Here is an 11,369-nt window from a genome sequence, read left to right as displayed (position 1 = left end):
GAGGAGCCAGCAGGGGGAGGAGCAGCAGGGGGAGGAGCCAGCAGGGGGAGGAGCAGCAGGCGAGGTAGAAAAGCAGCTGGAGGAAGAGCTTCCAGGTGAAACCGGCTCTGATTGCTGCTGCTGTGAGGAGCCTCAGAGAGAAACCATGGCGGTTAATAAGTGTGTCAAGAATCTGCTCTTCTTCTTCAACCTGCTGTTCTGGGTGAGTCTCACAAAAAAATTAAATCTTTTAGTTTAAATTCAGATTCTTTTTTAAAGTTTTCCTACCTGGTTTTTGGTCTTTAGCATCTCAAAAGAAGCTTTTTAAACCTGTTTTCTGTTCTCACCCTGATCACTTCATGTTCTTTTCTTTTTTTTACATATATAATTTTGTTATAGAACAGGTCATTTATTTATTTTTGGCCTTGCCCTCAAACAAACCCAGCTCAGTTTCAGGGTGTGTCCAGGTTCTCTCAGAAACTCTGGAGTCCATTTACAGCAGTTCCTGTTTCTGCAGAGCCAGTTTGTCTCTCATTCAGCTGCATTTCCCTCCATTTCAACACTAATGGACCAGGCAGGCGGTTCTGCCGCTAGACGAGCTAATGCTCAGCTCTACATGGTCTCATGGTACTTAACCCCTTCCTGGAAAGTTTTACTTCTTATTCCACGACTGACAGATTTACTTTTGTCTTTTAAAATGCTTGTTTTCTTCCAATACATGTATAAAAACTACGTCTGCAGGTTTTGTTTTTATCAGCAAAATGACTCAAAATTGCTACTTATGCACTTTGTATTGCTGAAAATGTGCTATATAAATAAAATTACCTTTACTTAAGGATGGATATAGCAATCTAGATGCTGAAAGTGCCTCGCTACACTGCAAAACCACAATCTTGCCACTGATTTTTGGTCCAGCAAACATGTTGGTATAAGTGAAAAGAAACGGAGGAGCTTGTTTTTTAAGTCGAAATGTCTTGTTTATTTAAAAGAAGCTCCTGTTTCTTGCTGAAAAGTTAATTTTAAGTTACATTTATCTTTTGCGTGTGCTCAGATATTCACATGAAAACCAACATTTGCAGTGCAGATGGGTGTGTGTGGATTTCCTTCTGAATTTATGCTCTAAACTTCACATTTCTTGAAAATTAAATAAAAAATAAAATAATCTGTTCAAAAAAAGACTTGACTTTTTTTAAAAGGTGGATTTTTAAGCCGTTTATTTCATGTTTTTGGTTAAAACCGAAGAGTTTTGCTCTAAACTGGGCCTGCTGGTTTAGTTTTGGCGCTCCAGGAGGTAATGGTGAATTCTAACCAGTTCTGAACCTGTTAACTGGTTAAGCTGGTTCTGCATCAGTTTTCTGTATGCTGTCGCCGTCCAGCAGGTTTTCTCGTGAAGTTTACGCCCTGGCAGGCGTGACTGGCTGCTTCCGGGGCACAAAACATGTCAACGTCTCCAGAAATGTTTTAAAACTTGTTCTAAGACTTTACTGGTCACTTTGCTCCAGTTTGAGACGCTGCAAAAAAAAAAAAAAGGCAAAAGTTTTGAGCCAAAATTAAAGTCTCACTTATTCAGATGAAGAACTTGCTACTAAATGTATTTGGAACTAAACTTTAGACACCAAAAACAACATTTTTATCAATAAAACTAAAGCATGAATCCAGTTTGAGTTGCTCTGACCTTTGACCTGAGGCGTTATCAGTCCTTGCAACAAGTTTTGCTTGCAACTATTGATGCAAATTCACTCTGGTATGCAAATGTTGCACTTGCAAATTTCACCAATGAAACTTTTGTGGACGTCGGTCACCAACTTTTATCTTTTTTCTTCAATCTCCTCCTAATTTAACTTTTAACTTCCTGTTTGAAGATGTTGCTTTTAAAGTTGAACCTGAAAGATTTAAAACATATTTTTTTAGATGCTCTGCAGGATTTGCTTCTTCTGTTCCTACTGTTCATTTTAACTGGAATAACCGACATGAAGTTCTTCTTTAAAGATACTAACATGAGTTTATTTTGAACATTTTTAACCAGTGAAAAGAGACAAAAACTAATAAAAATGCAAAATAACACGGATTAAATGCTAGATTTGCTAAAATATCTCTAGGGAGGAAATCATAAGAATAAATGATTTTTATACTTTAAATGTTATGTGCAGATATTGAACGTATTTGTTGTTCAGTGCAGCTTTTATCTCTGGTTATTTCCGTTCTTCCTGCTGAAACGCCTCCAGATCGATGCTAACAGGATCTGGAGCCACTCGGCCATGTTGGACGTCATGTTTTCACAGAATAATGGATGGAAACGTTGAGGCGGCTCCTTTATTTACTCTGAAACCAGTTTGATTTAATCTGCGTCTGTTTTTCACCTCTGAGTTGAGCAGAAATCCCAGCTCTGTTCTGCTCCAGTTTTACCGTCCTGAACGTAAAAACGTTTTGAATCAGACGGCAGATAAAACTGAATGACGTTGTTTTTTTTTCCTGCGTTGACGTTTCAGAGCAGAAAAGCAGAAATGATTCTGATCTGCAGGGAGGAGAAACAAACAAAACCTCTTCATCACAAACAGCTGAGTGTTTCTGAAAACTCTGCAGGGATCCACGTCGGCAAAGTTTCCACTGCAGCTTCATGTTTCCTTCAACAAACATGAGATTTTAGTTTTACACATAATTCAATCTTAGAGATGTAATAAAAATCCAACTGGGTCGACTTGTGATGACATGAATGTGTTCATGTTTTAAACATTTTAATATCTGCAAATTTAATCCTGACGAATAGAAAACTCCTTCATTTCCCAGCAAATCATTAAGATTTAAATCTGAAAGTTTACCAGAATATCAACCGTTTTAAAGTGAAAATCCACTTTAATGGATAAAAAATGACTTCAAATATGAAATTTTTTAAAAAATAAGGGGAAAAATCTAGATTAAAGATGTAACATGGCGAGTCTTTCTAATTTATCAGGACTGAAATAATTTGAAGTTTTTTTTTTCCTCCAAAGGAAACATGACTTTCTGTAACTTGAGTAAAATCTGATTTTTAATGTGGTTTGCAGAAGTAAAGAGCTTCTAATATTAAAAATACAAAATGACACGGTGGATTAAATGCTGTCAAGACTAAAAATACTAAATTAACTAAGTTTTTATGTACGAACAATTAAAATACTGCTTCCACTGGCACTTTAGTCCATTTATTCCAAGACATTTCTTGTAATAAATAAATTCCTTTTATGTATGTATGTATTGGCACACTGAATGTATTTAAAATATTTGCTCAAACAGGACAAATACTTTTTTGCAGTGTTTCCTGATTTAATTTAAACCTTCATTTTCTTCCTTTTTGGTGGATTTGATGAGAATTTAGTCTGGTCCTTATATTTTATCATTTTCTTGTTTAATTTGTGTCAAAACTGCAGAAAACTCATTGACTGAAAACAAATTTCTCCCAAGAGTTTTAGGGTTTGACTTGTTTTTTCTGAAACTAGTCTGGATCCAGACGCGGAGGGCAGATTATGAGAACATGACTGAACATGTCGATCTGTTGTGAATGACTGACAATAGCCTGTGAGTCACTGCGGAGGGACGAAGACGCCCACGCAGCGAAACGCCCGCCGTTCAGACTGAGCGCTTCTGTTTGAGACCAGATTAACGGATAAAAAGATGCTGAGAAGAAACGGACCTGGGTTCAGGACACGAACATGGAACCAAAACACGACCAGGAATCCACTTTAATCACGTCGGAAAATAATCCAGATTTTCAGGATGTTTTCCTTAAGATTTAATCTCAGTCTTTTCATATAGTAGAATTCATGTTTTACAAGATTTCTAGATTATAATATGGATTAGTTTTACCTGATTATCTCAGTTTAACATGCGGTTTCTGAGATTAAGACGTGACAGGACCACCAGTTTATTGTAATCCAGATTATCTATTTAGAATTTTAGGAAATGATAGAGAATCCTTGTTGACTGGATTCTGGATCTTAATTTGCCGTTTATGTTGCTAATCTGAGATTTAAATCAAACTTTAATCATATTCATTGTTTTTATGTCCCAAATGTAATCCAGGTAATTCTCATCTCTAGATGATGATTTATGTTCTTGGTGGTGAACTAATAATCCAGAGATTATCGTGGATTAATCCATGTTAAAAACAAATCCATTCAGATTATGACCTAAATGTACTTAATCCAGATTTATTCCCAACAGTCCTGAAGCTTCATATCATAGTAAATATTTTTGGTTTCTTTACGGATGAAGTTCTAGTTTTACACCCCTAATCTGGATTAATTTGAAACATTCATGTTTCTGTAGTTGTAAAAAAGCCTGAAGTTTAATTGTCTTTGGAATCATTTTTGTTTTTCCTCAGCGGGCGTGTTTGTTTTTTGATTCGGTGAGGTTGCTATGTCAATCTGCAGGTTTGCTTGTTGTTTCTGTGTTTGCGTCACAGTAATCCGGCCAGTAATCTAGAACGAGCTCTGGAATGACTCCGCGTTCACGTCTTTGTTTCAGAGTAAACACCTGCTGCTTTGCTTCTGGGTTTCTGTCCAGTAAAAAAATGGTTTCAGCTGAAACTAAACATCATTTTACAGTTTTTGGTGTTTGTTGACGAACTGGGCGACGGTGGTTTTTTTTTTTTTTCCTCAGCTGTCGACCAGCAGATCCTTCTGTTTGTAGATAAACCGGCTTCAGTTTTGACTCCCTGCGGGTTTTTTCCCCAACAACTAAAACTCTGCATTTAGTTTTTCCCACCTCAAAAAAACAAATACTGGGGGGAAATTTGAGTACTTTAATGTTTATTTTTTTTTATTAACTGGACTACAATGCAGGATTAATGACTCATCTGTGACTGATGGAAAATCCTCCTTTGATGACATTTCACCTCCAGAACCGGTTTGCTGAATTGGCCTTTATATCCGCAGGCAGAAAAGAAGATACTCAAGTTTATCTGATAAAGGTGCTTCTTTATCTTGAACAAAGAAGTGCTGTTTTTGTTTTTAAATTAAGATAAAGAAGCTGCTTTATCTAAAGTTGTTGCAGTTGTTTTCAGTAAAAGGTTTTCTAATGGAAATGGACTTGATCTACATTGATGGAAGAAACTGAACAAAAAAAGTATTTAAAGCTAAAAATGTATTTGTATTGTGGACATTAAAACTAAAGGACTGAAAGTATTTCAATTGATTTTTAAAAAATGCAGTCATTTACTCCATATTGTTTGTTTTATTCTGTAAGGTACATCACAGTGTCATCTGCATAACACGTGTTTCAGATAAATACGAAGGTTTTTGTGGGATTTAAGTCATCAAAATATTAGATTTTTTTTTCATATGTAAAATTGAAAATCTCTCACTTTTAATTCTGACTAGATCAAAGTTTTGAGTACAGCTTATATTACTTTTAGTACTTTAAAAGTGGAACTGAACTCTATTGCAAAACACAATGATAAACGATTATTTTATTTTTTAGCTTTATTTGGCCAGCAGTTTATGGTGGTTGTACTGGACTTACTGGTTAATTGTACGCAGCAGAGTGTGGGAATCCTCTGTTTATCCAGTGAAAAGGTTTGGGCGGGGCGCTGCTGTGTGTAAAGCTAATAATGGATCATGTCTTCTTCCTTTTTGTCTATTCAGAGGTTTAAAAAGTGATTTATCAATCAACAATAACCTCACCCTTTTAAAAATACTTTCAAGGATGTATTATGATGTGGAACAGGAAATCAATGATTATTACAAAGGTATAAAAATTTAATTTTTGTTTTTTTAATTGTCATTTTAAGACCAGCAGACAGCAGCAACTGTAGCGATTTAAATGAGGTTTTCCTGTTTGTCCTGCCGCCTCACCAGGCATCTTCATCACAGTTGCTGCCTGGTTTGTTTTTCCCCACTACTCTTCAGATTAAATATTTATAGTGTAAAATCACTCCAGCACCGTGTTTATGGTTGTTTGTGTGAGAGCTGAATTATGCATGTTGGAGTCGCACCCACTGAGCAGCTGGACAGCAACGAAACGCTCCGTCACCCAAGAGGCTTGGATTTCAAATGGGTCGAGTTTCACTCAGTATCCCACCCAACAAATAACCTGGAGACTTAATTTCTTATTTTTTCTGGTTAAATTCAAAATCCAACATGGCTGCCTTCCAAATGCAACCATGCTAGTGCAGGAAAAACAATCCAATGTTTCACACATTGATCTGTACAACCTCTGAAACTGATTGGAATATAATGTGAAATGGATTAGCTTGTGTTGCTAACAGTGGTCAGAATAATTGATGAGGTTACAGGAAGTTCTTAAAGATGTTTTACCTAACTGGCATCCCTGATGTATGGAAGCATTTAACTGCCAGTTTGAGTAGATGTCTTGGGTTTTAATGAGAAATCTCATTATTAGTTTTGGATCTCGTTTCCTAGCTAAACGTTGGTAGTTTGTTGATGTTTGGGTTGGTAATTGATCTGGTGTACCTCCTATTGACCCTTTGCAAATACGTCACTTAATCATTCGAGGCGCCATGATGGACGTCAGAAGTGAACAGAGCAACTGAAAATTTCCAAAGTTGTTTATTCATGGCTTCTATTTGTTCCAGTCGAGCTAATTGGTCTTTGAACGTATAGCACACCTGGTTGGGGCTCATAAAGTTGGAAATGGCTAGCTTAGAAACCTAGCCATTTAGAAACCTAGCTTAGAAACCGACTCATGCCTCCTCTCTACTGAGGTGTTGATCAAACTACCGACTTTGCCTGAATTCACACCACATGATTTGTCGCAGGCATAAAAGGCGTTTCCCCTTTCACCGGACAGCATTAACAACCTACAAAAGACCAGATGCTAACCAGCTACATGACGGTGCGGCATTGTCTCCATGGTTACCAATAGTTAGACGATTACCTTCTCCTTAATGTAATATATTTCTAATTAACTTATAAATATATCAACGTTAGTCTTCTTGCCTTGTCAAAAGTGTTTGCTGTAAATCTGTGATTACACCAAGAGCTGCCAGTCATTGTGACTGACGGCTGCCATCCATCACCACGACATCTTTCCTCGTTAAAATTATAAAATGACAAGTTTGATTTGCATCCTTGTCTTTGTGTAGCTGACCGCGCCCCATCCTATGACCATCATAAAGTGAAATCAACTAAATATAAGCGATATTGGGTTAGAGATTTCTGTTTTTAGACTAGCTTTAACAGAGCGCATCGGTTGTACTGATGTCGTCATGGCGGAGTGGGCGGAGTTCTGGACGTGACGTCATTCGCAAAGGGTCAATTAAGCTCCTGCAGTGGTATTTACGCCATGTTTAGGAACCAGTTGGATGTCACTAGTTTATCTATGTCCACCATTATCGTCCCAGTTGGAGTAAAACGTTTTGTTCTAGTTTAATGTAAACTGATTTTGGTTCTCCAGAAAGAAAACAAACTATGATGAATCTTTTTTTCTCTCATTCTTCTTCAGGTCTGTGGTTGCATCATCCTTGGAGTTGGGATTTACCTGAAAGTCACCAAAGGTGGAAACCAGGTGAGACTCCATTTATATTGAGAATCAATGCATCATCTTTATCTCTGCATGCTGGGGGAAATAAACATTTCAAGTCATTTTCTTTCAACTTAAAGTCCTTGACCAGTTCTGAAACTGCTGGATCCCATCTCAATGTCTGATTGATTCCCACCTCCTCCTTTCCAGATTACAGATCAATATCTTCCTAGTTTCGACCTCATGATCGCCATTGGGGTGATCATCATGGTGATCGGCTTCCTGGGCTGCTGCGGCGCCTACAAAGAGAGCCGCTGCATGCTGCTGGTGGTAAGAATCACTCAACATGAACTTCAAGGTCATTTTCATGCAACAGGTTGATTTACAGGAAATTGCAGGTTAATAAATGATCCGAGATATTTTTGGACTCCCTCGTTGGATCCTGTCAAAACATCACCAGATCAGCAAATTTCTAGTGAACAGCAACACACTGAACTTATTTTTGGATGAAATTGGGAGATATAGTCGATTGAATAAACTGACTTGCAAGAAAATAAATAAATAAAAGTAGGTCTATGTGGACCAAGAATGCTAAGTTATGTTTAAATCTGATGCATAACAGTCGACCTTCAAACCTCAGAGGACGGTTTGCATATTTTGACGTAACTGGGGTAAAAACATCTTAAGACAAGGACTTGTTATAAAAACAGTCACCAGTTATGAAACCATCAATAAAAATTACATTTTGTCAAAAGCCATCAAGCAAATATCAAATGTTAAATGTTCCAGTTACTGGTGATAAAAAACGACTCTAATCAGGTGGGTTTTTAGCTTCAACTTAAAGGAACTGGGTTTCAGCAGTTCTGCAGTTTTCTGGATGTTGTGGCACATGGAACCTGAAACACTGGAAACTTTCCTCAGCTGATAAAAGGCTGATTTTGTAACCGTCTTTATGTGACTCTGAAGGTTCAGACTTCAGCCTGATCTCTAGTTTCCAGCTGTAATAACTGAAGCTGTGACTCTAGATCTATAACTCTAGATCATTCCTCTTTTGGTCCCATAATGAGTCCAGTGTCGTTTCTGTTCAGAAAGTTATTGATTTGTTTTTAATAATTTGTTCTGTGCTTGTAACCTGAGCCAGTGGGAATCTGTAGACATTAGACGGGAGGCGTCCAGGATCGAACCTTGAACCCCACATGTGGCTTGATGAGTTTTTACCTAAAGAAAAGAGATTTTATGCCGACGGGTTTGACTGGAGGGTAAATTGGGACTGGTTAGTTATTCCCTCCAACAGCGCCACCTGTTGGACACACAAACAAACCTACCTGCTGTTTGCACGTTAAAATGTGTAATTACTACAGTTTTAATTTCATTATGATCTCTGTGCATAAGATGATGAGTGAATTGAAGTGCTGGGACTGTTGAGCCAGTCAGAAATGCACCAATAAAGACATTTTGGATTCTGATGAAGAAATGAACTGCATTCATTTTGCTCCATCTCTGCAGTTCTTCGTCTTCCTGCTCCTCATCTTCATCCTGCTGCTGGCAGCTGGCATCTTGGCAGCCGTCGGGGAGAGCACAGTAAGATGGAGGATCCTCCCCTACGACTGTTTTTTCTGCGCAAGCGTCAACTACCTGGAGGACTGAACTTTGTTTCTGTGTAGGTGAAGAACTGGATTAAGGAGAAACTGGAGAAATTGACCCCAATTGAAGGCCAGAAACTAGAAGTGATTAATGACATGGAGAAACTGCAGCGCGAGGTATTTATTCAACAAACTTTATAAATGTCTAAAAGACCAAAGTTTCATCTCACTTGTGCTTCACTTTAACTTTCATGGCTTCTTTAATTTTGTTTTAGTCCCTCCACCAGCTGACTAAAGACTCTTTCTCACTGTGTTTATTAGCTGCTTCCATGTGGCGTTGGAGGCTTCACTTATTAGTTAAATGAGTACAAATATTTTTTGTTTGCAGCTCAAGTGCTGTGGACTCATGATGGGGCCGTCGGACTGGACACAAATCCCAGATTCCTGCAAGTGCAACGCCACTGCTCCAGCTGACGTGTGCAGCAATGGAATCTATAAGGACGTAAGGCGACAGGATGTGAAGAAATGATGCACTAATCTTTTAAAATTGTTTAATTTTTAGAGCTTTCTCAGCTTGTGTTGTGACGAATGCGTCATGTTCTCGCCCCGCAGCCCTGCTACGATAAAATCATCAGCTACATGAAGGAGCATATGGAGGTGTCGTTGGGAATAGCTTTCGCAGTCGCCGCCATTCTGGTAAAAATTCACACACTGTGCTCCAAAGATATCAAACTCTTAATCTCACTTAAACCAGAAATATCCAACAGCAGCTGGTGTGATTGCTCACACCACCTGCTGGTAATACTTGGTACTGCACCACTTGGTCAACTGGGCAGAATCAGATGGTCTCTTCTCTTCGACTTGGCCCATGTTTTATTTTATTTTATTTAGCAGGATTTAAATCTGGACATGGGAAGAGGGTTTTTTTTTCTTTTACAGGAGAGGATTAGGGCCATTGGTTTAAAAAAGAAAAATCTTTTTTGCTGACAGAATACAGACTTTCATTTTTTTTTTTTTGCACAAAATTTTGACTTTTTTCCTCTTAGAATTCTGAGATTTTCTTTGATTTGACCTCAATTTTGAGATTAGTCAGATTATTATGTTTGTCAGTGGCCCTAATTCTATTGATGTGATGATTTCCTGGAGTTTGACTCTCCATCCTGGTATTTTAAAGTGAAAATAACATTTTACACATATATTTTTTTTCTGATAAACTGTTTAAAATGGGTTATTTCAGGTTCTATATTTATGTTTCAATGTGAATTTTGACATTTTCATGCATTTTGTTTAGTTTGGTATCATGTTCCCTAAAACCGGATTGATACCAAAATATCCAGCACCTCACGCATCTAGTTTTAATATTTTTTTTATGCTGCTAGTTGCCTACAAACCTGAAAGATCGTTTGGCTCGTCTATTCCAGTATTTCTATATTTGTTAAATTGGCATGTTTTTCTTTGCAGCTCTTCGGCATGGCCTTCTCCATGATGCTCTTCTGTCAGATTGGGAGGAAAAACGCTGCCGACACTGCCTGAGTCGCCTCCAATCAGCCTGTTCCTTCCTCATAACGTTACCCAACAACAGAGCTAATGCAGTTTATTCTGAGCTTTTATTGTGAAGGAGCATGTTGCTATATCTGTCAGTATACATATCGGTAAGATGTTTCAGGAGCAGGAAAGATAAATAAATAAATGGTTGTTTGATCTGCTTAATTTTATTTTTTGGTGAAACTAAGCTCTTATGTGAAATTCTTAACATTAACCAGTGAACTGTTGGTGTTTTATTTAAATAGCTGCCTCAATAGCTTTTATTGCTAACACTTCAGCAAAACCAAAGTTAATTGGATTTGAAACTTTTCTTTTTAATTTTCTCATAAAAACCTCATCCTTAGATTGTTTTAATTTTTATTGCATTCTAACTTTTTTTTTTTTTTTTTTACTGGGCAACACCAGGCTTCCATATATTGTTGCATGTGAATGGTTTTCTCAGGAACTTGTACAGTTCTTTCATTTACTTTTAAAATCTGTACTGGCTTGTTTTTGGTTGAATATTTTTTTTATCCATCTAATCATGTAACATAAAATGTCTGTTTTCTATTCAAGAGAAATAAAGCTACATACAAATAAAGCCAGACTGGATGCGTTTAATTTGGATTGTATAGGTTGTTGAACTGTACCTTGTTTTTTTTTTTTGTCAGAAATTGTCTTTGGCAAATTAAATGTGAGTTTATGTGAATGTGCTTTTTGGCATCAGCCTGCTCCCGTATATCATAAATTGTGAAATGGAACTTTCAGAATGTGGAGTCTAGTTTGTGTTTTTGCAGAATCGCCTCGTTAAATGTTTTAAAAGGAGCC

At 37.4% G+C, this 11,369-nt stretch overlaps 1 protein-coding gene across 1 annotated transcript; it reads left to right on the top strand.

The window, feature by feature from the left end:
- The first annotated feature begins 94 nt into the window (after nt 1-94).
- On the top strand, nt 95-11,142 carry LOC103459319 (tetraspanin-8). Its single transcript, XM_008400792.1, has 8 exons — nt 95-202; nt 7,417-7,479; nt 7,645-7,764; nt 8,941-9,015; nt 9,099-9,194; nt 9,406-9,519; nt 9,630-9,713; nt 10,479-11,142. The coding sequence occupies exons 1-8, from the start codon at nt 146-148 to the stop codon at nt 10,548-10,550; spliced, it is 681 nt and encodes a 226-aa protein (XP_008399014.1). The 5' UTR covers nt 95-145; the 3' UTR covers nt 10,551-11,142.
- The last annotated feature ends 227 nt before the right edge of the window (nt 11,143-11,369 follow it).

The sequence above is a fragment of the Poecilia reticulata genome, linkage group LG23 (assembly GCF_000633615.1).
Source record: "Poecilia reticulata strain Guanapo linkage group LG23, Guppy_female_1.0+MT, whole genome shotgun sequence".
In the NCBI taxonomy this organism is placed as follows: Eukaryota; Metazoa; Chordata; class Actinopteri; order Cyprinodontiformes; family Poeciliidae; genus Poecilia; species Poecilia reticulata.
Note: the sequence above shows the minus strand (reverse complement) of the source record. Positions and strands in the feature narration are given on the sequence as shown.